A 27,880-nucleotide genomic window follows, 5' to 3' on the forward strand; every position below is an offset into this window, starting at 1 on the left:
CTGGAATGCTAAGTAATAATCCAAGCTATTAAAACCTCCAATACTCTTGCTGGTCAGGAATTAAGTTTGCCTTCCACCCCTATGCTCTAGCACACCTGGCATACCTAGCCATATCAGATGCAGTTTAGAGCAACTCATCATGTTCTAGATTTAAATCTACTGTGATTGATGTCAAAAGACATTTTTCAGTTTCAGTTGAAAAATACAAAAAGCTAAGTGATTTCTTTTTAAAAAAAAAAAGGAAATCGCCATTGATGGGCATGATAGAGATTTAACTCAGAATACCAGTGACTCTAATAATTCTGAGGAATTAAACCAAAAACTTGTAAAATAAACCCAGCTTAAAAGAAATTTTGGTGTCGAGTGGGTTGTCTATGAGTAAAAGAATCTGAGTTTACATGGTACAAAGATCATTTGGATGTTCCTCTGTCATCTTCCTGAGAAGGCCAGTCTAGTAATGCTTCTGCAAACAGTCACGTTACTTTGATTGTCTAAGTGTTCAATCATTTTTTGACTGTTAAATGCGGAGTAACCACAATGACCTTTGATTTTTTTTTTTATATTTTCTTTCATAGGTCGGATTAGTTCTGTAATTCATACATATGAGTTTCTTACTATCCCTTGGTATTTGTAGAGCAAATGCCAATGAGAGATTAGATAAAATAGCCTCAGAGGGAACAGATATTTTAGTGCTATATTGTATTTTCTAGGTACTACTGAAATTTGTATGATAAGTTTTGTATTTTGCTAGAAGTAAAATCTGTAAAACAATCACTAATTATGGTCTCTTCAGTTTCCTCAGAAAACTATACACTTGAAGTTCATGTATTCTTTGAGAATATCATGATCTATATTAGTGACAGTAATATTAGTTGTATCCAGAGGCCTCATTCATAATGGAGCCCCACTGTACTCGGTTCTCTTCAAATCTATAAGAAGCAGCTGTGGCCCTGAAGCTATTACAATCTGTGTAATGTTGGAAATAAGATGTAGTAGAAGGAGCTCTCTCTCTGGAGGATGGAAATTTGAATCCAAACCATGCAATGATGTATTCATGGAATATGGTCCCATTGAAACTAAGTTGCATAGTCCCATTGTAGTTCCATGCAAATGTAAGAGTCTTTGCAGGATCCAAATATTGATTAGCAGGGTGTTGCTGTAAGTCAGAAGATGTAATCTTTCTGTTCACACTTATGGCTGGGCTGGAGTCTGTAGTGTAAGATCATATTCTAGGTTATACATTTCAGGTGGGAGGTTGGGTGTATGATGTAGATCTTCCAAGGACTCCATTTTGGAACAATTGCAGGGAAAAAAACTATCTAGTTCCTGTGGGTAAATTTGTCGTCATTTCTACATGGTCTCTAAACAGCTAGACACACATCCTCAGCCAAGGCAGAGGAACGCATAATTCAGTTCAGGGGAAGTGCAGGAGGGAACAAAGGTTGCCATTGATCTCCTCTAATTCAAGGCCAGCTGCAAGCAAGGCCACTTCCCTGACATAATATAGAGCAATCTGAAGGCTGAACAAAGTGATGCCAGCAGTCAGTGATCCCCAGAGACCAATATGGCAGCCTGGAATCAGGAGAGCTTTAAGAAGCCCTGCAGATGCCTTCTTATCAGCAGCCACACCCCTTATGCTGCAACAGGGGTGGACTGGTGTAGGAGCCAATACACTGGATTGGATGATCCTCCCAGGACAGTATTGGCTGTAGGACCACTTTGCACCAGCAATTTGGCATAAAGTGACTGCAGTGCAGCACAGGTGCCAGATCTGAAGGCGATATCCTGTGAGGTTGCTGAGTGCCCTCAACACCCATTGAAGTTAATGGTAGTTGAGAGTTCTTAGCATACCTCTCAGGATAAGGTACTAGTGGGCTATGATATAATGAACAATAGTGTGATTTCATGAAGAAATATCTTGCCAGACAAACTTGACTGTTCTTATTTTATAGAATTATAAAAATAGTGAGTGAAGTTAAAGCATATGATATAATATACAGTATCTGCATTTTAGTAAAATATTACTCTCAACTACCTTTAATTGACTTGGACATAAGCTCTGTCATATAGACTGAAAATTAATTGAAGGACCTTAAATAAAATGTAATGATGAATGGCAATGTATCCAGTTGAGAGGACATGGCTAATTCACTACTACATGGTTTCTTGTTAGGCCTAAGTATTTTTCACTATCTTCATTAATCTTCTGCAAAATCATGAAATTCAATGCTGTTGGTAATGAGGAGGAGATCTGAACGCAGTAATTACCCAGAAACGATACGTGTCCTAGAGAATTTGGAGAAGTGTGCTGACCATGACAAAATGAGACTGAATGTGAAAAAATGCAAGCTGGGGGCTTTCACAGATCCACGGGTCTGCTCTATGCCAGTACCTCGGGATGACCCCTTAAGTATGCCGGGCCCCAAAGCCGTATGCAGTTCCATAGGGGCAGGACTCCAAAACTGAGCCTTTAGGTGCCAGTGAACCCTGTCTACCTTTGTGGCTCCCAGCAGCAAAGCCAGACTCCTCTGGGAGGCTTGTACTTTACTCCTTCAGGGCACAATGCTCCCAGTAAATATTTGCAGCAACAGCAGGCAGCTCTTTCAAAACAAGATAATTTATTAGTCACCTGGCATACAAAATCTGAAAATTCTCAGGTTAGCATGGAGTAATAAAGGTTAAGACAGAGTTGAGCCTGGCCAATGTCGGGGCTCTACTCAGCCAAGCTGCAGTAGAATGCATTTTGGCCCTGTCTCTCTGTCCCTTTGTTCCATGGGGGTGGGAGTGGGGGAGAGGGAGCACGTGTGTGCTGTCTCTGAGCTCAGCTCTTAACACAACCACCTGACACCTTTCCGCTTTGTTCTCCTGCTGGAGGCCTTTGCTCAGCTTCCTTGCAGAGGTAAGGAGAAAAAAATCTTCTTCTTAGGTGTTTGTCAGTAGGTGTGGATGTCCTGACCACTGGGGTTTCCATTTGTCTCTTCAGTGCCTCCATTCAATGTTAGAGTTTATTCAGCTTGTTGAGGATTCTGGTTTCCAAACAGGCTGCTGAGTCACCGCCTCATCCCTTCCCTGTATTCTCAGTGCATAGCAATACAAAGCCCAGAGGAATACTGAGGTGTGCATAGGAATCATAAAAATATTACCAACATTTCCAGATTTGTCACAGAGGCAAATAACAGGAGGAGAGAAATCTGAACAGCATGAATGGGATTGTGAATATAATTTTTGAAGTGACTTAGTGATGTGATACTAAAGGCGGGGAAAGGATAGTGGAATTTTGATCATATATAGAGACATCATATCACTTGGCCAAGGAGGTAATGGTCCCTCTCTACACAGCTCTAGTGCAACTGCACCTCCAGTATTGCATTCATGTCTGGGGACTTCATCACCTGGGAGATACTAACTGGAGGGAGTTGAGAAAAGAGTAACGAAAAGGATTATGGGAAAGGCAATATTGTCTTATGAGGAAAGAGACAATGAGCTAAATACCTCTGTCATGTTGTCCTAGTACCAATGATTTTCCTAAGGTCCTTTTTGGCTAAGCAATGATTATGGAAGAGACATAACAGTCTGCAAATGCTGGAAGGCTGTAAACACCAAGGAGGTAGAGGAATTTAGGAAGGAATAATGAGAGAAAATTGAGAGAGGAAATGTGAATGGAATATCAGGGAAAGCTTTCTGACAATCAGATTGAATACATGCAAAAGAAAAGTGACATACACAGTTATAAATAGAGTAGATAAAATATTAGCATATGTCATGAAGGGAACAATCTACACTGTAGGGAGATGGACTAGATACGTTCTAAGAAAAGGAGTACTTGTGGCACCTTAGTGATTCTGAGGTTTATATGATACCAGCCCTTCAATTTTAGTCTGCTCTTCATAAATTTTCATTCTACTGACACTCCCTGAATTAGGTATGAAGATTTTGTGTGAATGTTTTCGGAGGGGATGCAAGATGCCAGGACTATGGCAAGGTTACAATATTCGGACTGCAGCTCCTAGTGCAATGCCCCCACACAATATTCAGTATTCTCTTTTGACAAATGTAATATAATGAAAATTAATATTTAAAATGTGTATCTGAATCACTCTGATGAGCTCATGATTCAGGTTTCCTCTGGAAAGAAATGAGTGAGTGGGTGCCAAAGCAAGAGGGAGTCGTGAGTGAAGAATACGCATTGCTCTTCACCGTTTTATAGCATGCTGCATGTGTCAATAGCTAGCTTAAACACTGATCAGATGTTTCTTTTTTTCCTCTGTTAATGCTACTTGTTCATATTGAACGCTTTGTAAATTTTCCTCTTCTTGTTCTATTACAAAATTCTATCTTGTGTTTAGTTAAAATCAGATTAAAACTGGAAGAAATTTGACCTAAAATAGTGGTACAAGTCTAGTGCATCTATCCTCGGTGTTTTACGGTGAAGTCATTTTCTGGCAATGGGTTGTATGATAGTTCAAGTATTGTATATGATAAGATTATCACTCTTTCAAAATCAGACTGTAGCATGAATTTGAGCCACGCGTGTGATATTCTTATAGATACGTGATATATGATACTCTGATATGATATTCTGACATTCTTATAGATACGTGACAGATGATATATCTAGACTTCAAAAAAAATTTTTCTTTTTTGTGACTTTCTGTTTCCATGAAACAAGTGGAAACAGTCCTAGTGAATACATGAGTAAAAACCAGAAATATGTGACCCTAAAGTTTGATGGGAAATTCTAGACACATTAAGAGAGAAAAGATCTCCTCCTTACCCAGAGAAGAATATTCCTTGCCTTTGAGAAACTTACGATGTTACACTAATTCCTTCTGAACTGGCTTTTTGGGAGCATATGTAACCTCTAACACTGATTCAGAGGAAAGAATAGTGATAAAAAATACTTATATTTAGTGCAAAAGGTAGCTGTTCTTTGTAGATTCATCCAAAATACTGAGGGGAAAATAAAGGAATATTTAACTGGTACTGCTAGAATTTCGAAATTTCATTTACATCTCATCCTTTTGGAAAAGCTTCTGCAGAGTCCATAAAAGTTTACTATATGGTAAATGTGGTCACTGTATATTGAAAACATATCTGAGCTCTTAGTTTGCTAAAAGCTTGTTTTATGTATTTGTAAGCATTTTGGGGCAGAGGCTGTCGTCTTGTTCTGTTTGTACAGTGTTTAGCACAACGGGATCCTAAGCTGGGACCACTTATTATAATAATGGATCATTTAAAATAATAATCTCCTACTCCAGCCCAACTGTGGGCTCAGAACTAGATTCTGATTTGTTTATCATATTTAGGTTGTTATAATGTGCCTAAGTACCTTTTTGTGTAAATAGATGCATTTATTTTTGGCACTTCTTCCAACTGACAGATGTCTCTTGCAATCTAGCTAATCTCACTTTAAAAACAACATGAATTGTGAGAGCAATGTATAAAACGGTAACGTATTTAATCATAATAAGGTTCCTGCACTGCATGGTGTTTCCACATGATTTTGACTTCTGAGTTTTGTATAGCATGCAACACATTGATAGTTGTGGAACAACTATCTTCTGTTAGGACATTCTTCTGTGAATTTTCTGTTAGGACATTCAGTGACACTATTGTCTGTGGTCTGTTCTCTCCTTTACACATTGAGATTAATGCATTGAACTCCCTTTAATGCCAAAAAGAATTATGGCTGAAGTCCATGTCTTCAGCACCAATGTATGGGGAAATGGGCTTTTGCTCGGGGGGACCAAAGTGATCAGTATGGAGATTGTAAGCTCTTTGGGGCAGGGTCTGTCTTTTGTTCTGTGTTTATATGCTGTCTAGCACAACAGGGTCCTGCTCCACAACTGGGGCCCATGGGTGCTGCCACAAGACAAATTAGTAATAATAATAATAATATTTAATTAATAATCTGTTTTCTCTCTCCTGCCTCCACAAACTGGATGTCAGGCAAGGGGCAGCTATACAATTGACTGCAGCCATTACTAATAGCCCACAACCCCACATGGGATTAGTAACCAATGGATTCACACAATTTGGAGATCCATTGGCTACACACGCCCATAAACTTCCTTGTCAAACAGAGGTTAGAGAGTCTACCTCCATGGTTGTTCACCTTCCCATTCCACCCCCACATCAATCTACCAGTTCCCACAACATTTTGGGTTTCCCACACCATGCGGATTTCATCCTAGCTGTGTAAGTCCTCACAGATTTAGAACGTACTTTTGTGATTCTTCTAGTATTTGTTGTTGCCCTTTCTCTTTTCCATCTTGCCCTATAATAAGAGGTCAGACTGGAGTATGTTCTTGACTTGAATCCTAACTCTATACTGTCTTCAGAGTGTTACACTGATCTTTTTGGTTGTTTTGCCTCATTCAATAATAAGAGGAATCTCCGTGTTCATGTGTTTAATTTTTGCTCAGAGCTATTTGGTATTTTTACGTTAAGATGTAGAAAAGGGGATACAGTATAAAAGAAAAGATCTAATATATTTTTTAGCCTTTGTCATCTAAGTCCAAATACTCACTCACTATTCGGAAACAAATTTGCTGAGTTAAAGTGTGAGGTCATCCTAAGAAATACTGAAGCAGGTTTGAAATAATCTTCTGGGAGAGACAAAGAGACAATTTGGAGAATATGAATAATGGGAAAGTATGTGAACTGGTATCTGTTAAATCTCATACACTAGGAACAAAAAACTTTCCCCTTCAACCTCCTTCCATTTTCACAGTTTAATTAGCAATCGCAGTAGACTGGGAATCACACCACTATCACAAGGTAAATTGTGAAGTAAAATGTGATTTTATTGATTTAATTTTAAATATTAAAATTCTTACATTTCTAGATCCTTTCATCCTAAAAGATGGTAAAATGCTTCACAAACTTCATCTATACAGGGAATATTTCACCTACTCTGGAAATGCAACCCCTCTAGAATAATGTGCACCCACTCGTTAACAGCTCATAGAGCTGCTAGTCAACAGTTTAGGACAGGAAGTGAAGAAAAATGCCATAGCATGAAGTTAATGAGGGAATTTTAGGTAGAAAGAATGTATCCAAATTATTAATTGATCAGGAAATCAATGTTTACCCCCTGAGTCTTCTGAGGTGTCCCTAGGATCTTTGATTACCACCGATAAGCACATCTTTGTTGTCTCATCCAAAAGAAAACACATCCAGCAGCCTATGGTCTCTGAGTCCACTCCTAACCGCATGCTGGACCATTGGTTCAATACTAACACAAAGCAAGGATTGCTACTTCCTGAGTACCAGCACCACTTCCTGCTGCATCATGGTTTTTCCCTAGAGTTCCCTTATCCAAGTAGCAGGAGCAATAGTAGCAGCAGTATTACATAGCGCACACACCACATCTGTCCCTTATGGAAGGTGGTTATAGAATGGTGTTATAATTTTTGAGAGAAAGGGCAGCCTTTACAGTCATAGGATTTGTGTATGGGGTTGGTATATAGATGAAGAAGACCCTCAAAATATAGAAGTGGAAGGAATAGTCTTTGGAGCTCTACTGATCTGACAATTGAAATTGCCATTAAAATTTTTGAGGAAAAAAATGAAACATTTGCAAAAAACTTTCATTAAAAATGTGTTTTGATCTTTTCCCAATCTCTGCCAACTAGCAGTGTTGCTACTTCCTTCTCTGAGGTCCTTGTGCACCTTCATCCCAGTTGTGGCTGCATTTCTCTGTGGCTGTGTGGATGTTCTTGTAAAGCATGTTGAGTTCCATCAGGAAGAAAGTGCACTATCCTCTCAAAATATATGAACTAGATGATATTATAATTCACAGTACAAAGAGGATAATTCTGCTTCCCCTCTTATACACTAATGTGTGTTCAAGTTGCCATATCACTGAAAGAAAAGAAATACACGTTTGCTTATTGGCAGATTATTGCTTAAAAAATTGAAAATATGCATTTGAAAAAATAGATCTAATCTCTGCAAATTAGTCTGATATATTTCTTTCTCTTTCTATTGTATTGTACCATAAATTTTTTCTCTAAATTCTCAAAAAAAAATTAAAATATGCAGCCGCTATATATATATATATATATATATATATATATATATATATAATCTCTCTCTCTCTCTCTCTCTCTCTCTCTCCTCACCTTGGAGATTTGTTTTTTGCTTCAGTTTTCTCAAAAAGTCTGTAATAAAGAAAGAAACCTCTTCAGTGAGACATGTTAAGAATAGACAAACAGTGAACCATTGCTTCTGGCTACCCGTTTGTCTGTATCTTTTGGATGGTCGCTTATGGTCACAGATTTCTATAAAATGTTCTTTTAAAGAAGGGCACTCAAGGATCAGTTCACTTCCACTCTTTCCACCATTTCACAAGGTACAGACTCCTAGTCAGTGTTTTTTGTTTTTGTTTTTAACTTTTTCAGTGTTTTACAAAGGCAAGAGGATATAGCATTTTCTCCCAGTAAGGCTCTATAAACGACATTTATTTAAGTGAATATTGATCACAGCATAAATCTCATAGGCTTATCGCTCCTGAGGCGCAGGAGAACTGGAGGATGAAGTGCAGAAATTGTCTCAGTAAAAGACATGGGCGGTACAATATAAGAGTGATGTACTGGAATTGCTCATGCACTTCCGATACTTCTAGATAAGATTTTTTTCAACTAATTCCTCCCACATAGTTTAAATATTACTCTAGAGAATTACACAGTATATAGAAGTTTTGCATGTTAAACAGAAAAGGGCCAGATATTCAGTTATTTGTATGTCAGCTAGGAATCTGGACCATGGCCCTTATGTCAGAGAAAAATATCTCCTTAACTCACACCATTCCCTGTTTTCAAAAAATGACAGTATTCTGCAGCTATCTGTAACTGTACTAAAGCATTTGTGCAAGATGTAGCATTTGGAGCTATTACTATAGAACACTGAAAGTGCTAATTTTTTTCCTTGTATTTGAGAGACAGAGACCCATGAGAGTGAACTCAGAAAACCTTTATTGATCCTGAATATGGGATCAGTTTTCACCATGACAAAAGATTGACAATGGAATGCCATATCCTGTATAATAGGGCACACATTGTTTTATATATTTCTTGGTGAGATGGAAAAGTGAACAGTGATGCAGTAATATTTATAGGCAAAAACATTATTTAGGTTAGTCAAGACTAGAGAAAACTGAATAATAATTTTCATTTCTCAGACACATTACTGGGTTCTAACTTAGATGTAACCGACCAGGAAAAAGAGCTGGTTATCACAGTGGATACCTCAGTGCAAACTTTTTATCCATGTGGAGCAGTGGGTAAAAATGCCAACAAAAATTCTGTGTGTGTGTGTGTGTGTGTGTGTGTGTGTATGTAAAGAAGATTGAAAACAGTACTGAAAATATAATGTTATATAAATTATGCTTATGATAGTAATTATTATTATACCAATATTCTACTATTCATATTATATTTACAGGATACACTGGATTAAATTATAATTATTATATTAATATTTTATAATGCTTTTCTATACATCAGTGGTGCAGTGTTCGCTCACTCAATTAACTGTGTTCAGTTCTAGTTACCCATCTCAGATAAGATCAAGTATTAACAAAAGGGGTTAAGAGATGGGTGACAATTATTAAAGGGATGGAAAAACCTGGAACAAATATTGAAAAAGATTAGGGTGAAATCCTGGCCCCGCTGAAGTAAATGCAACTCCCCGCCAACTCCCCCCATTGACTTCAGCAGGAAATGTTTAAGAAATGTGTTTTGTTTGGAGTGAAAATGAATCAATGAGGACAGAAAGGGACTTTGAAATAATGTTATAAATAAGTAAATCCGATTGTACGTAGATTTGAGATTCCACATCCTTCAAGATGTGCACCAAAATGTTCTATTTGTGCATAACAATAAGAAGGGCACGTGCGTCACTGTTCACTTTTCTATCTCACCAAGAAATATATTAAACAATGTTTGCCCTATTACACAGGATAGGGCATTTCACTGTTAATTTGGGAGAATGTCTAGGCGGAGAACACTTCAATCTCTCTGGTCCCTCGATTACAGACCTAAAAGTTTCAGAGTAGAAGCCATGTTAGTCTGTATTCGCAAAAAAGAAAAGGAGTACTTGTGGCACCTTAGAGACTAACAAATTTATTTGAGCATAAGCTTTTGTGAGCTACAGCTCACTTCATCGGATGCATGTATGCTGTAGCTCATGAAAGCTTATGCTCAAATAAATTTGCTAGTCTCTAAGGTGCCACAAGACCTAAAAGTGGCAATTTTTCAACAAAAAACTTCAAAAACAGACTCCAACGAGAGACTGCTGAATTGGAATTAATTTGCAAACTGGACACAATTAACTTAGGCTTGAATAAAGACTGGGAGTGGATGGGTCATTACACAAAGTAAAACTATTTCCCCATGTTTATTCCTCTCCCCCTGCTGTTCCTCAGACATTCTTGTCAACTGCTGGAAATGGCCCACCTTGATTATCACTACAAAAGGTTTCCTCTCCCCACCCCCCCCCCCGCTCTCCTGCTGGTAATAGCTCACCTTACCTGATCACTCTCCTTACAGTGTGTATGGCAACACCCATTGTTTCATGTTCTCTGTGTATATAAATCTCCCCACTGTATTTTCCACTGAATGCATCCGACGAAGTGAGCTGTAGCTCATGAAAGCTTATGCTCAAATAAATTTGTTAGTCTCTAAGGTGACACAAGTCCTCCTTTTCTTTTTGCAGATACAGACTAACATTGCTGCTCCTCTGAAACCTGAACTATATATACTACTCCAAGCTTGATCTAGCTCCTGTCAAAGTCAATGGAAAGACTCCCATTGACTTCAGTAGGAGCTAGATCAGACTCATTATGAGGTCACCATAAATGAAAGAGTCAGATGTTCAGTACTTTATTCTGTAGTCCTGTACAGCATTTTGACTTTCATGATCTCTTGTCTTAAATGTGAGTTGCTTACATTGCTTCTTTTTTCGTATGACTCCAGAAACAAATGACAAAGCTGGTCAGTAAATGGACAAGAAAATTAATTTGAAGGAGATTCCTCATCTGTTCCTGACCCACGCTCTAGTTTTTTTTCTTTTTGTGCATATTTTGATAATGATGAAAAGACCTAGAGGCACAGGTTTAGAGACTGAAGTCCTTTCTCCACAAGGCAGGTATGACATTGGTAACAGAAGCGCCAGCTTCCTGTGCTGCCGTACCAGTGTGCCTCAACCTTTACCTGGGAGGTGTGGGGGAATACTTGACTCTCCACCCTTGGCTTCCCTATAGAGTGCCAAAGGGGATGGTAATTTTAGTGATAGGAACAACCATCTACTAGGAGCTTGGCTGAGAATCACATAAAACTGGTGGCTACCAACATGTATCAGATTGTAAAGATTTCAATCACTACTAATTTAACCTGAATTTGAAACGAAGACTGAAAGAGAAAAGGTTCCATGTGTCATTGCTAGTTTTTGTGAGACCCTTATTTCCCTCTTTCTCTTTGTCTGTTATAATAACCGTGAGGGGAAAAAATCTTCATTTGTAAGTTGATCAGCTGAGGTCATTGTGCTATGTTTTCCAGAGTTGATAATTCAGAAGATCCAGTGTATGAGAGTTTAGAAGAGTTCCACGTTTTTGTCTTAGCACATATATTGAGAAGACCAATTGTTGTTGTAGCAGACACAATGTTAAGAGACTCAGGGGGAGAAGGTAAGTCTTTCATTAGCACTTTATGCACCTAGCTAAAATAAATAAATGTAGTAGCCAAGGAATTAAAGAGCACAACACGTTTGTCTATTATAACAGTCTTTATAATAATGTCCCTAAATGAGGGGTACCAGTGCAGAGCATTTCAGGGATTTTAGGTCTGTGGAGCCCATCTTTCATGTGATTTGATTCATGTATCTAAAACCATATACAGCACTGTGAACATTTGCCCCATTTTAAAAACAATATTGAAATTCAGGGACTTCGTAACAAATTTATAGGGCAATCAAGCTCTGTTAGCAAAGTTCTAATTCTGCTGTATACTTTTCTCCTTCCACACTGTGCGATCATCATTTCTCTATCAGTGTTTATGCCTCTTTTTAATTTTTCCTTCATATGCATTTCCTTCTAAAATTTGAGCCCTTGTTTAATATAAAAGTCATCGAATTTAAAAACGCATTCTATAGTTATATGGCTTATCTAATGGGCTTTGGATCAAGTCCCAGGTCTTAATACATTTTTAAGGATAGATCAACTTATTTTATTTTCCTATTGACGTATTAAAAGAGGGTAGGCAAATATTGCAATTCGTGTGGACTGTACCATGTGAATTAGGACACCAATAACAAACCAGTAAATAGTGAATTGTGCAATGTATCATCAAATCAAATAGTTTGCAAACAATTCGTGCGCTAAAATGTGTTCTCAGAAAGTAGTTTGAACCATTTCAAGTAATGAACACGTTTATAAAGTTCCATTTGTTTGCACACAAAAAAGTGAAGTTTATCCAATAAACTATTCACAATGAATAATTTGCCCAGTTTCCAGTATAGTCCTATTTTTTCCTCAATGTTTTTGCATATGTTATCCTATGATGGGTCTTTGTATGTAATAACACTTATTATTAATGTTGTCCCAAAATTCCCACTATAAGTCCCTGTTTACAGTTGCTTATAACTTTGCCAAACTATAACCACTTAGGCTAAAATTTTCCATGCTGAGTGTCTGCCTTAGGCTGAATTCTTTTGGAAAGTTTCAGCTAATTTCAGACGTTTCTGAGAACGAAGCTGGGCGGACCTGTATTGTTTGCCCAGGTTAAAAAAATTCTAGTGATCTCTTCTTTGAGAAGCTCCAACATTCTTATGCTTTGGAGCAGGGATTTGAAATTTGGCAGGGCTTGGCCTTAATGTCAGAGAAGTGCCTTTTGCCATCCCCATCTAAATCCACCCAAATTTGGCCAAGTTCTAAGCCTTTGAAAAATCACTGTTCACACATGCCCATGCAACCTTAATTCCGATATTTCCTAACTTGCAACCTTAATAGCATTCTCTCAACATAGTTTTCAGTTCACCAGCAGAGCTGGAACCTTTAAATCCACCCCACAAACCTCTGCCACTTGAAGTAATAGCATAAGTGATAGCAGTAGCAGGCTGTCATTCTCTATGTGCACCAACACTGGAGAGAGGAAGGGGGGATGAAGCACACACTTTGCCATGAGCAAGCATGAACTGCAATTTTTTTGTAGACTTACACACATGGATAAAACTCTCTATATTTTTTCCTAGCCTTATTCTTGGAAATTCCTGAACCATTTTGGCTAAAATTTATCAAACATCTTAGCCTGACAGTCACCCAGCATGTGAAATTTCAGCTCAAATGATTATAGTTTGTCAAACTTATAGGCAACCAAAAACAAGTTCTTATCATGGGAAGTGTTGGTTTAATCTTATGACTAGGCAGTGCTAGCATTCCTGCCTATAATGTCTAGTAAATAATGCACAGTTAAATAGATCATCACAAAAAAATCTTTTCCTGGTGCAGATTTTTCCATACGTTTTCCAACATTTTTGTGTTACTAATGTAAAACAAGTGTTGAAATACAAGTTTAACTGGGGCAGGCTTGAAAACTAACAGTGTTTAACACATAGATAGTACTTTCCTCTTCAGAGTGCCTTGCAAACATTAATTCATCTTTTCTGCCTCCTACCCAGCTGTAAAGTAGGTAAGTGGTCTTCATTATCCTCGTTTTACACATGGGCAAACTGCAGCAAAGACTAAGTGATTTTTCTAAAGTCACAGAGGGAGTCATTCTCAGAGCTGGATTTAGAATTTAGGAATTCCTAGCTGCTAGTCTGTTACTCAGACCAGGAGACCATGTTTACTTTTCCATGAAGAAATGATTAGTGGTTTTATGGCGGCAAAAAAAGGTGTTCTAATCACTGCTTAATGGGCTCTTGTTTTGAGTGCTATAGTTATATGAAACTTATGACTTGCCTCGTGTATAGTATAAGAGCCTCTGTAAAATAATTAGTCTCCTGTATAATCATACATTAATTGGTACTGTGACGTTCCCCTCTGGTATTATCTAGACCAGTGATCTGCTAGATCACTCCAATCCTTGACTCTGGGAGCCAGCCTTACCCTGCTCTGCTCTGAGAACCCCCACTCCTGGGCTGTTCACACACAGCCTCTAGCATGTAAGCTGCTCCTTGGACTGTGCAACTGAATGACACTAGTCAATATCTCCAGTCCCAGACACAACCCTAGGAACCTACGTCTTGCAGTGTCCAGTTATGCCCGCTGGATGCTGCAAGCTTATATGAGTTTGTCAGTTTAACAAAGAAATTGATATGCACCAGGCTTGTTATCCCAAGGGGAGTCTCTGACACATGTCAAACCAAATGCACTGCTTCAGGTAAGAAATCTGTTTGCTTATTTTAACTATAAAGATAGATTTTAAGTGAGTATAAGTCAAAACATAAGTCAGATTTGGTCAAATGAAATAAAAGCAAAACACATTCTGAGCTGATCTTAACACTTGCAATGCCCTTGCAAACTTAGATGCTTCTCACCACAGGCTGGCTGGTTGCTTTTCAGCCAGGTTCTCCCCTTTGATCAGCACTTCAGTCGCTTGGTGTGGTGTCTGGAGATGTAGGTGGAAGAGAGAGGGAGGGCATGGCAAATCTCTCCCTTTTTATCATGTCCTTTCTTCCCTCTTGGCTTTGCCCCCTCCCCTTCAGAGTCAGGTGAGCATTCCTTCATCGCAGTCCCAAACTGACCAAAGAAAGGGGGGTAACTCCCTCCAGAGTCTAACAGATTCTTTTGTTGTTGCCTAGGCCAGCATCCTTTGTTCCTGTGAGGCTGGGATTGGGTTTGTCCCATACCTGTCCTGATGAGGTGTGAACTGCCTTTTCATTCTTAGAGAGTTTTTGCCGGGGCTTGCTTTGAGCCATGTGGATACATTTTCAGCCCCATAACTATATACGTGAAATTATAACATTACTATAATATTACTGTAGCAATTACTATAACATCATGAAAACAACCATGTGCAGTGCATTGTCAGAGCCTTCTGAAGACACCCAACATGACAAACTTTGCATTGGATACCACACAATCGTTTTATAAAGATGAACATGGGGGCCTAGAGTGTTCCCCTGAGGTACAGTGTCACAGGTACATTTAAATTTTCAGGCACCTATTATCTAAAACCTCTGCCACTTTAACAAAAATAACTAGAAAATGTAATATATGATGATAATAAGTTGGCCAAATCAATGCGTGAACAGGGCTTAGAAAAAATCCTTCACCAATATACAATAGTTGAATGAAATATCAAAGAACATAAAGGAAAAAAGATCACAAACACTTGAACTCTCCCCTTGCAGAGACAGTACTCATAACAAACTGTAAATGAGCACTACATATGCAACAGTAATCAAAGAAAATTTGTTTGGCAAAGAAATCTAGTAGCCAAGAAAATTAATCAGACTACATTGCCAAAAAAAAAAAAGTGATACTGCATGTTTGGTGCCAATAATGAGAAACTTTTCCTTGTAACTAAAAATAGTCCATGGAAAATTCACTTCTGCTCATATGTATTAGACATGAAGTTCCTGTTGTTAGTTGCATCTTTTAGTTATGGTTACATCTATTACAGTTACATCTTCACTAATAAACCATTGCAATTAGGAGAGAATTTGGGACAGGAACAGAATTGTTTCATAATTTCTAAATTCATAATTCCTTTAAAATTTTACCATGAGACTTTAACTATTCTTTAGACTATTTTCAACCCCAAAGAATTAGGTTTTTCCCTCATTTAACACTACCTGCTGAAACCCACATGTAGCTCTGATAATGCTGTGTAGTGACTGGTATAAATTATATAAATAAAGTCAGGGTCCATTTTCTCGCTCCATCCCATTTTTTATGACTTGTTTATTTCAAGAAATTTTGCATCTGTCTTTGCAGCATTTGCACCTATCCCATTTGGAGGAATTTACTTGCCACTGGAAGTTCCACCTAACCGATGTCACTGCTCACCTCTTGTCCTGGCTTACGACCAAGCGCATTTCTCTGCTCTTGTATCCATGGAACAAAAAGATCAACAGAGAGAACAAGGTATGCTGAGGAATTTCCTGTCTAGTCAATATTTTGTGGTGGAGTGAAATGCAAAGTGCTCATTGCTGTTTTTATCTCTCTAAAAGGAAATGGCACCCACTGGATTTTACTGTAACATACTGGGTAGGCTCATCTTAATTATCTAAGAACAAGACTGGAGCCAAGAGCTCCTGAGTTCTAACCCTTGCTCTAATGCTGATTCTCTCTCTTTGACATTGTGCTTAACCCCTTTGTGTCAGCTTACATATATGGAAATGAGATAATACTACTCACCTGTTTTACACTGGGGATCCTGAAGGCATTCATTAATTAGGGTTAGTAAAGTGTTCTGAAGATGAAAAGTGAGTCACGCAGCTGTTGTTGAAAGCTTACATGCCGTATGTCTATACTGCGATTAGGAGGTATGATTGCAGCTTATGGAGGAGCTCAGATCCAAGTTAGTTTTGATCTAGCTAGATCAAAGCTAGCTCAAGTATCAATAGCAGTATAGTCAGGGCAGAATGGGTGGTGGCACAAGCTAGTCTCCTTAGTACAGCCCTTCCAGGACCTTGGGTAAACCACTAGAAGTAGACCATGCTAGCCATGGCTACACTGCTTTTGTTACTGGAGCTAGCTTTGGTCTTGCTGTGTGCTACAGTCACACCTCCTGACTGAGGTGTAGACATACCCCTAATGAAAAGTATCTTTTGAGTTGTGTATTAAACATATTTTTCCTTTAAAAAAATGTTTAAAACCTTTATTTCTGATCCACTTGCTGACATCTGTTCTTCTGCAAAATAAAGTGATGATAGCTGTATAAAGACTATTTTACCATAGGTTGTATACCAGGCTTCAGTCTATTGAAATATTGGGCTAAGAATGGGAAGAATCTTAGGGCCAGATTCAATCCTACATCAAGAGTTGAGGAGCTGGTCATAGCTCCCTGATCCTGAATGCCAATCTGCGCCAGTCTCAACGATGCTTAGAGTATCTGCTCAGCTGTTCTAATGTAAGTCTCTGATGTAGGGTCCTTAATGGACGATATGCTAGTGGGAGATAGGCTTAGTTCCATCACTCTTTTCCACAGCACAAACCCTGCTATTGGGGTAATGGGATAGCTAGTGCAGACCTAGATGTGGCACATCTATGCCAGCTGGGACCTCATTTGTGCCAGGGTAATTCTTTGCTGACTTTTTATAGCCATTTTCCAGCCCTATTGTAGCACTTCAGAGATGTAAAGAGGCCAGATCTCAATAAATAATCCACCCATAATTGTACAAAGGGTTTGTTATTCTCCCGCTCCATATGTGTTTCCCATTACGGTGAGAGGTAGGAAGATGGTAAACCCTTTCAACAGTAAAACTCTTAGGTTTCTTTAACTAGAGCATCGTAACACATCGCAGGCTCAACCAGCCAGCCTAACCCTGATGCCCTACTGGGTCCATGTTATTCCAAAGCTTGTAACTTCATGCAGAGTGGTGCACAGTGAATCCACCCAGGCTCACGAGTACTCGGGCCTCCTCACAAGTCCATTCTCCCCTCGGTACTGATGGAAAGGTAATGCTTAAATCGGAGGAAAGACCATTAGTCCATCCTGATCTCTGCAGGGTTAGGAAAGCCTCTCCCCACAGACCCCAATAATAATGTCCCCATTGAGGAGAATCTAACCCCAGCTGCAAGGACAACTCACCAGAATGTGTGATCCTGTGAAACAAACCATCAGTTAAGTGAATCACAAAACTCACGCTTACTCAGCAAGTGCAGACATTTCTGCTGATGGAGGCTGATACCGCACACAATCAGGAAGGCAAAGGAGATGGAAGGGAGGGTGGGATTTGCATAATTGTGAGGGATGGAGCAGAAAGACCCCTGCTTACTCCCTGTTCTGCCTTTTATGGATGGCAGTCCACTGGCCAATCCCACAGACTTCAGCAGTCCCCTAACCAGGAAGGGCTGAAATGGTGCAGCCTGCACTTTGGTGTTGCCCACCCTCCCAGTCCAATGCCAGCTGTCATAGCCTCTCACTGACTGTTTGAGTTATGCTTTTGGAGGGCACCACGTAGTCTGAGGAAAACGTACAGCACATCAACAGCAACGTTCTGATTGTTAAACCAGGATGGAAATTAGTTTATGATCTGTGACATGGCTCGCATATGTATGCAAATGTTGCAGATGTCCACGTGCCAAAAATACATGTCATCAATCAATTATATATCCCTATGCTGGTAGGGGAAAAAGCAGCAGTTTTCATTTCGTTAGTTTACGTGAAATTATTTATTTTGCCTTTGAACACTTTGTTCCACGTTTTCATACGTGTGCAAGCTGTGTGCGTGTGCGACAACAATTACCGTGCTTCTGCATGTAGTCACAGCAACTGTGTGTGCACGGAACATTTATGCAGATAACTGTTAATTGGCTTGTGTAATCACTACAAATGCACACATAATCACAAAAATCCATATGTATGGGCAGTTATAACCACTTGGACACGTATGTACCTTGAGAATTTCTAATTGAATATTTGCGGGGGAATGGTTGAGGGAATTACAATACACTATCATGAACAGGAAAAAGTATGGTTAGAAATTTAAAAAATCTAATTTGCCCCAAACATGCACCAGATAGAGGTAATATTTTATACTAAAGCAAAAAACTTTCATATGAAATCAGCTCTTACGAAAATATCAAGTTGCTCTTCTACAGATGGTAATTATTTCTAGACATTGAAAGTTTAATCAGTTAGCCACTAACAGCAATTCTTCACCATTTTCAAGTGTCATAAACAAAGAGATCCTCCTGACATAGTACTACAGCATTCATTTCAGACCTCACTTCATCTGTTCCCTGACCATATATGTTAAGTTCCATTTAATTCTTCAAGATGCAGTTTTCCTCAAAGAAAAGGAGTACTTGTGGCACCTTAGAGACTAATAAATTTATTTGAGCATAAGCTTTCGTGAGCTACAGCTCACTTCATCGGATGCATTCAGTGGAAAATACAGTGGGGAGATTTATATACATAGAGAACATGAAACAATGGGTCACTCTCGTTACAGTGTGTATGGTAACACCCATTGTTTCATGTTCTCTGTGTATATAAATCTCCCCACTGTATTTTCCACTGAATGCATCCGATGAAGTGAGCTGTAGCTCACGAAAGCTTATGCTCAAATAAATTTTAGTCTCTAAGCTGCCACAAGTACTCCTTTTCTTTTTGCGAATACAGACTAACACGGCTGCTACTCTGAAACCTTTTCCTCAAAGGTGATTGTTACGCTGTCTGTAGTAGCTCATGACCGTAATGCCTACTTCAGGGCAGACTGTCAAAAACGGGAGACACCCCCAAACTAGTGATTTGTTCTATAATTAGATTTCACCAAGCCAGTAACATATGTGAATTCCTGAATCACTTTAACAATCTTGCCATGGAGTTACAGTCAGTTCCCTTAGACTCTCCAGTCTATCTTGCCACCAAGGCAAACTGGACTTAATGATAAATGGTCACTTACACCAAAAATCTCACACTACTCAGGCTGCTTCCAGTTCAAAAAGACCAGTCATTTACCCTAAATCAGTTGGTACCTTAGATCTTACCCCAAAGACGACAACTCTAGGCAATCCTGTAATAAACTATCTAAAGGTTTATTAATTAGGAAAAAGAAATGAGTTATTTACAGGTTAAAGCAAGCAAACATATACACACAAATTAGTTGCCCTCTAAATCCTAAGAGTAACAGAGTTGTAGTGATTTGTCAATTCAAAGTGTCTTTTAGGGCAGACCCCAGAGGTAACCCCCAAGATCTTTGGCTTCTCTGGCTCTGGTGAGAGTTCAAACAGCAAAGAGATGAAAAATCTTCATATCAACTACTTTTATTTCCCTCTTCCAGCATTCAAAGCGATGGGACAAGGCCTTCTGCATGTACTTCTCCATGGGGCAATTAACAAAGCTTTTGTCTTTTAATGGCCCACTTAAATTTTGATAGTCCTCCTGGATGGGCAGGGGGGACAATTCCAGGGCATGGGTTCGCAAGTTCAGAGCAAACATTTTTGCAAAGTTATAAAGCAAAACATATATATTTTCTTATAGCACGGAATACAGACACTACAGGTGAAATTAATGCATGCAGCAACTTACAAGCGTTTTATAGGGTCTGAACACTAAATACATTATTATAAGACTAATACCTATTTTGAGCAAAATTAACACACAGGTGAACTGGTATGGTCTCCAGCTATGAGTTGGCAGTTCTTAGCTAATGTCCACAGCTTAGACGAGCTGTCATCTGGTTAATGGTGCAAATGCAGTTTTCCTCAAAATTGATAATGGATACCTGCTTTTATTATAATGAAAAGGGACTCTGTTTTTGTAAATGACACATGGATTACAGCTTGACAGATCAGTACAATACAATTTTACAAATATCTTTGTACATATAGAATTTTCACATGCAAAAGTCTTCATCTATGTGAAGAGGGTGAAATTCACCCCCATGCAGAAGGTCGGCATAATGCCAATGTACCACTTAGTCCTAGTTAAGACCTCAGATATGTAATAAAAATGGGGATTCTTTTGTTTATGAAATAATATAAATTTTTTCCCTCCAATAGGAACCATCAAACACATTTTAAAATCTTTTGCAAAATGTACAGAAATTATTTTGAGTTAATGCAGGGAAGAGGTTTTCTTTTTTATAAATGTTGATCTAAAATATTAAATCCTGGAAGCTAAGGCATCCAAAGATAGAGGCCACTTTTGAAAATTTGGGCATATATTCCTCAACCTTTTTACTGGCCCCAGAAACATTTGCTGCTGGCTGACAACAGAATGGACAGTACAGGTGCTGGCAAAGTCACTAGAAATAAATAATGTGACAAAAGAAGTTATCACATTAAAAGTCTAAGACAACTTAGATTGGGAGCTCTTTGGGGGAGAGAGACTGGTTTTTTTGTTCTGTGCTTAACACCTTACACAGTGGGGTCCAGTCCATGACTGGGGATCTTAGGCATTATGGGTAATACTAATAATAATAATAATAATAATAATAATTACAAAGTTTTGTGGGAACATCCTGACAATTAAAATTGTTTCCATTAGTGTATACTTGCACTATTACAAATTGCTACATATGTGTATTAAAGGACCATTTCTGCCAAATACTTGCTACTGGGCATAGCACTTGCTATTATGAGTGGTCCCACTAAAGCCAAGTCACAGTATTCAGCATTATGCCCAGTGGCAAGTGTTTCCAGGATCTGCCCCTACTACTGTGGAAGAAACAATATGATATTTTATTGCATTAATTAAAAAATAGTATGTTAACATTATATCATACAGAAACACAAGGGGCAGAGTTAAGGTTGTATGTGAAATGTTCATTTTGTCATTTTCTGATTTTTGAATGCTTAAACAGGCCCCCTCACTGTACATTTACTTTTAGAGGTGCTTGGATGAAATATAAAATAGAACAGTTGTCTTTTCTACTATGGGCCAGATCTTGGCCATATACCCCAGGTCCTTTGGGATATTCCATGAGCACAAAGCAGCTGGTCTTGTTTGCTTGAGGAGTCTTCCTGTGCAGAAGTCTCCAGTAGCGTAACAGCTCCTACAACAATTCCCACAGTGGTCACAGTGTTGTGGGCATTGAGCAATCAAACAGGGTATGGCAAGAGTTTCCCTATGCTCTAGTAATCCCTGGCTACTGTAATGATCCCCTACTGCTCTAGCTTATGCGAGGTACCAGGCCAGCCTAGTATGTCACTAGCCATACTATCAGGGGAACATAAATGTGGCTTAGTGGTAGCTATCTTTGCTTCCCACCTCTTTGGTTCTGCACTTAATAAAGCTCTGCTCTTCCACAGAAGCTAGCCCTTAGTCATTAGTTGAGTCAGAATTCCAATTAGTTTATTTTAGTAGATGTGAGTTCAGAATAGGTTATCATCCTACTCTGTGTACCTGGATACACACTATTTCATTCAGACTCATGACAGACTTGGCACCAGGTTGTAACTGGGTTATTGTGCAATTTGAAAGACACCTCTGCCTGCAAAGCAACTGTCCATGAAAAGTTTCATTGTATGAAATTCAACTAAATACAGTCCATTACTCTAGAGGCTGACTGTTTCATTAGAATCACCTTCCCCTCTTATGTTCTTCACCAGTGGTGGGAAGAAGTATTTCTAACTAGACAGGTCAAAAATCAGAGAAACAAACACTGCTGCTGGTGGAACAAATAGTAGTTCAGTTCAATTGTAAATAATTAACCTAGGATGGGAAACATTATTTGTTCAATGAAGAATCTGTTACCCAGAGTAACAACCACAAAAATCTGTTTATAATGATGATAGCCTTTGTTCTCAAATGGCCAAAATACCGTCTGGGGAATGGGCTGTGTCATTCACCCCTTAAGATGGTTCACTTGGAGACCTCGCAGAGCAGATGGAGGATTTCAAGGGTCTGATTGACTTTTGAGGTAGCTGGTGGATGTGATTGTTACTACAGAGGGCTCTCTTCCCCTTCTCTTTTGATCTTCACACAATAACATTTTGTGTTAGGATGAGACACAATAATAACAGAAGATAATATACAATAATAATATAAAAGCCATAAATGTGAAGCCAAACACTGGGGGCATTTTTGTATGTTTGGTTTTTATTTGAATGTGAAAGTCCCAGTGCTTTCGTAGCACAAGGGTGATAGATTCCCATCTGAAGTTGATTCCCTCCCCTCATCAGACCGATTTCAAGTTATTTGAAGATACTTTTCTTGGGGGAGTCAGGAAGAGACAACTAAAAATGGGTCTCTTGATTTCTAGACCATTACTGTGAAATAAGCAACTGTCACATTGAAATTCTTTTAATCATGGGTGTTTAGCTGATTATTCCTAAAAGCCTTTATTCATGAATTTGTCAGTTCAAAGGCACAGTAACTCTTTTTATAAAGACTGATTTCCTGTAAATGGATAAATGTAATGGCTCTGCTCCCAACATAGCTCAAAGAATCCTTTGATTTAAATGTTACAAGGAGACACTATGAAGTAAATAGCTCCTGTGATTGTGTGTAGCTTATACCCCACAAATTCTCAGATCAGTGTAGAAAGATTAGTATTAATTACTTGACAGGGTCTGTGAACTGTTGGGAAAATCAGAAAAGTGAACAGTTGAGCTTATTTCAATTGACTTGTAGTTGTTTTTCACATCACTATGCTAGCTATAATTGTGTTTGTTTTTCAAAGCTTTCCAATTGTATTTACTTACTAGTGATCCCTCAACAAAAGAGAGACCAAAAAAAAACCCCACCAAACCTCCAAAATTGTGTTTAGGCCTGGCCTTGGCAAAGGCATATATGCTGTAAGTGCAAAAGTGTCAAATATATAAAGGTTTTAATGCAGTTCTCTTAACCAAAGCAAATTTCAGTCATAATCCTCTTAAAAATACTACAGATTAAACTGTCAAGATGTAGTCACTGCTGCTTTGCAAGAAAAATATCGCCTTTCTGAAATTTCTCTTCTACATAATTTAGTTCTGCTGCACTGATTCAATACAGCTTTGTTGCCACTCTCTGTTTTGGCTAATTCTCAAGGATGAGCGCTCCAGTAGACAGCTGCATCTCACTGATCAGTGTAATCACCTCTGTGGAGGCTCCACTGAATATGTATAAAATTTAAGGGGAAAGAAACTGTCATTGCCTTTCCACTATTTCATTCCTTCCCTTCTTCCTGTCCCTCTGCCTCCAAGCCTCCCCCCCAACCCACACTCTCACTCACTCTTCTTTCACTTGCTCTGAAAGAGATGGATGTCAAGATTCTGACAGAGTTTGGAAAATTATCCTTGACATTTACAGTTAAGAAGCAGCACTAAAAAGTGAAGAATTATAGAAGAAGCACAATAAATGTTGTCTGCTTTGGTTGATGTTAATTTCAAAGTGGTTAGGTAAGTGACCAGAAGTGAAGGGGAAGCATGGCTGTGAGTTGATTGGAGTATAGATGAAAGCCTCATAGTTCCAGGATATTAAGTGGAGGATATTCAGGTGCTCCTAAGCATATTATTTTTAAACATATTTTATACAAGTAAAAGGATCAAAGTTTTAGCATCTTCCATGAGATTTTGGCATTAAAGCTTGAATGTTTCACTTGTGGATAACAAGTGTCCCAATAATAAATTAGTTGCAAAACCAAAAATCATGCAGGTTGTGATTTGTGGCAAGCAGATGTGGATTTACAGATACTTATGTAGGAGTGTTGCCTAGTAAGTACAGTAGGCAATTTGAAGCAGAACTCCTGGTTCCGTTATCACCTGACTCATCTTGTGACTTCGGTCAAGTCATGTAACTGTTTTGTATCTGTTTGCCAATCTACAGAATGGGTACAATAATACTTACTTCCCTAGTGTTGCAAGGTCAAATTAATAGTTAGGAAGAGCTTTGAGATCCTTGGATGACAGGACCCAGTCCAACCTCCCAACGTGCAAATTATTTTCACTAGAATTATTATACCTCAGCAAACAAATACATTTAGGCTGAGATTTTTCAATGATGCATAGGGGATTTTGGAGTTCAATTCACATTAATGCATCCAAATTATTTAGGCAGTTTTGAAAATCTCAGTCTAAGTTTTTTAATGCTTTCAGGTATACTTTATTTAAAAAAAGGAGCAAGTTTAAAATTACTATTAAAATGATGCATTTTTACACTGGACTTGGTGGCTTTCAAAGATCAACACTCTTCTTACAGAAAATTTCTATAGACAGAGAGCTCTTACCTATATTTTTTTTTTAAAGGATTCCTTTCCCCTTTAGACGCATCATGTTGGAAAGCTGATTTAAGTGTGTATAACCATTGCTACAAAATGTATCTTGTCCAGCTGTATTCCTGCAGACTGCTGCTCCATCACCATCATTAGTGAAAAGATGCATAATTCTGGATTTCTTGTGCATAAAATCAAAGTTGTAGCTCTAGCCTGCTGTGAATAAATTATATCCAATTAAGCTTCTAGTTCTGCTTTCAAATCAAAATCACAGCTAATCAAAAACATACCAAGCTAGGCGGAAATCAGTTGAACTCAGATTTTTATTTGTTCCTATTGTGTTGGAGGGAATTTACAAAGGAAACGGGGAGAGTTATAAGGTCAGCTTGGTGATCTACAAGTGCTATGTGCTACCAGGCAGGAGAAATGAGTTTGAATCCCAGAACTGTTTCTCATTCATTGACAAAGCTGCAAAGTGTTTTAAACTCCTAAAAGAGGGCATATACCCCTGTTACACAACAACAAAGTTTGCTGGCTTTTCAAGTCTCTAAAATCTTTCTGCCTGGAAGATAATCATGCTACAAAAATGCACAAGGTTGCAGCTAGAGAGGAGGAGGTTTATAAAAAGGAGGGTGAGGAGGAAAGAAACTTTTATAACACACTTTCGGACATCTTCATCCAAGACTTGAACACCCAGTCAGGTCCTCCTGTGTTTGGATGAGGTTGTACCAAAGGGGACAGTGTCATACGGTGGCTCTGTGCAGTATTGAAGAAACACTTAGTATTAGAGGGCAATTCTAAAAACAGAATACAGAAATGAAAAAACTGAATCTAAATGTCAAGCGTATGATGGGAAAATCCATTCAGTAAAACCATTCAGCCTTAAGTGGCACCTATCTTTGATTTCCTTTTTCTTCTACATTGAGCACCTGTTCTCCAATGGCTTATGTTTCAGGGATTTTTCAGGTAGGTGCTTGGCAACCAGTTTGGCCTTTGCAGGGAATTGCATTGTGCATAATGGTCATGGCAGCTGTCTTGCAGCTCACCAACAATAACAACCAGTAGCCAGCCAACCCCTATGAGAATTCTTTTCACAAAGGAGCCATTTCCTAAACAGTCCTAAGGCACCATTCGAAAAGCCTCTCTGAAATGAAAGTCTGCAAATCAAATTCATACAATGAGATCATCTAACCAGAATAGAGATGCAAGTTTTGAATATATCTTTGTTACCATTTTATTACAGAGGTTTGTAGGAGGTCTGGTGTGTGTTAGCCAGTTACTGACTGCAATAGATACTCATATAAATTACAAGTTATGGTGCAGCTTCTGGATTTTAATACATGCCTTCATCTACGTTTTTTTCTCTATAGTTTTTTAATTCTTGCTTTGATTTTGTCTGATACATGATGAGCAAAAAGACAGTTCCTGAGATAAGGGGACTCTCACCCATTCAGGGCTTTGAAGGTGAGCTTGAGTGCTTTAAAATGGACCCACTGGCAGCCAGTGAACCATGCAAGATACTGGTATGAGGTGTTCATACAGTCAGCTCTGCTTAGAACAAGGGCTGCTGTGTGCTGCACTATCTAACTGCAGCTTCTGGGCCCCTCGGATTATTTTAAGGGGGAAAGAGTTATATTTGTATGAGGGTATAAATATGTGGATTGTGGTTCGTAGATCTACTTCCCAGAGGAATTAACACAATAGCTGAACAAGCCAAAGGTGAGAGACATCCCTGTCTGCGTTACTCCCTGGGTGTCTAGAAACACTGAATTGTGAATCATGATTTTGCATCTGTGTGCCACTTTGATCCAAGTAACAGACTCCTACAAAGGAGGAGCAGGTCACCTTTTCAGCTAGCTGCTCAAAATGCAGCACCCTTCCCAACTCGCATAACTTCTGCCTTTACCACGCAGCTCTTTGCTCTCTCTCCCCACCCCCTTATTCAAACACTGGATCACTGGGGAAATTACAGAGTCCACATTTATTAAGGTGGGGCATAGAGCTAAGTGTCATCTACATACTGATGGCAACATCAGAGCCTGTAGAATCTTTCCTGATGGCTTTAGGAAGATTGTGAAAACGAGACGATGGGATCAGTTCCTGTCGGATTCACCATGTGAGGGACTTCGAGGGAAGAGGTTTCAGAGTGGTAGCTATGTTAGTATGGATCAGCAAAAACAACTAGGAGTCCTTGTGACACCTTCGAGACCAACACATTTATTTGGGCATAAGCTTTCGTGGGCTAGAACCCACTTCTTCAGATCATAGAATCATAGAATATCAGGGTTGGAAGGGACCTCAGGAGGTCATCTAGTCCAACCCCCTGCTCAAAGCAGGACCAATCCCCAACTAAATCACCCCAGCCAGAGCTTTGTCAAGCCTGACCTTAAAAACTTCTAAGGAAGGAGATTCCACCACCTCCCCAGGTAACTCATTCCAGTGTTTCACCACCCTCCTAGTGAAAAAGTTTTTTCCTGGTATCCAACCTAAACCTCCCCCACTGCAACTTGAGACCATTACTCCTTGTTCTGTCATCTGCTACCACTGAGAACAGTCTAGATCCATCCTCTTTGGAACCCCCTTTCAGGTAGTTGAAAGCAGCTATCAAATCCCGCCTCTTTCTTCTCTTCCGCAGACTAAACAATCCCAGTTCCCTCAGCCTCTCCTCATAAGTCATGTGTTCCAGTCCCCTATTCATTTTTGTTGCTCTCCGCTAAACTCTTTCCAATTTTTCCACATCCTTTTTGTAGTGTAGGCCCCAAAACTGGACACAGTACTCCAGATGAGGCCTCACCAATGTCGAATAGAGGGGAATGATCACATACCTCGATCTGCTGGCAATGCCCCTACTTATACAGCCCAAAATGCCATTGGCCTTCTTGGCAACAAATGGCACACTGTTGACTCACATCCAGCTTCTCGTCCACTGTAACCCCTAGGTCCTTTTCTGCAGAACTACTGCCTAGCCATTCGGTCCCTAGTCTATAGCGGTGCATGGGATTCTTCTGTCCTAAGTGCAGGACTCTGCACTTGTCCTTGTTAAACCTCATCAGACTTCTTTTGGCCCAAT

The 27,880-nt window shown here is 39.1% G+C and overlaps 1 protein-coding gene across 4 annotated transcripts in view; it reads left to right on the plus strand.

Annotated features, from left to right (window-relative positions):
- Positions 1-27,880, plus strand: part of OTUD7A (OTU deubiquitinase 7A) — a 257,682-nt gene that overhangs the window by 213,862 nt on the left and 15,940 nt on the right. For all 4 annotated transcript variants that reach the window (XM_038420849.1, XM_038420848.2, XM_043493746.1 and 1 more), the window contains 2 exons: positions 11,562-11,689; positions 15,941-16,090. In XM_038420849.1, the coding sequence (XP_038276777.1) occupies positions 11,562-11,689; positions 15,941-16,090 (278 nt within the window). The remainder of the gene's footprint in view (positions 1-11,561; positions 11,690-15,940; positions 16,091-27,880) is intronic.

The sequence above is a fragment of the Dermochelys coriacea genome, chromosome 10, assembly GCF_009764565.3.
Source record: "Dermochelys coriacea isolate rDerCor1 chromosome 10, rDerCor1.pri.v4, whole genome shotgun sequence".
NCBI lineage: Eukaryota > Metazoa > Chordata > Testudines > Dermochelyidae > Dermochelys > Dermochelys coriacea.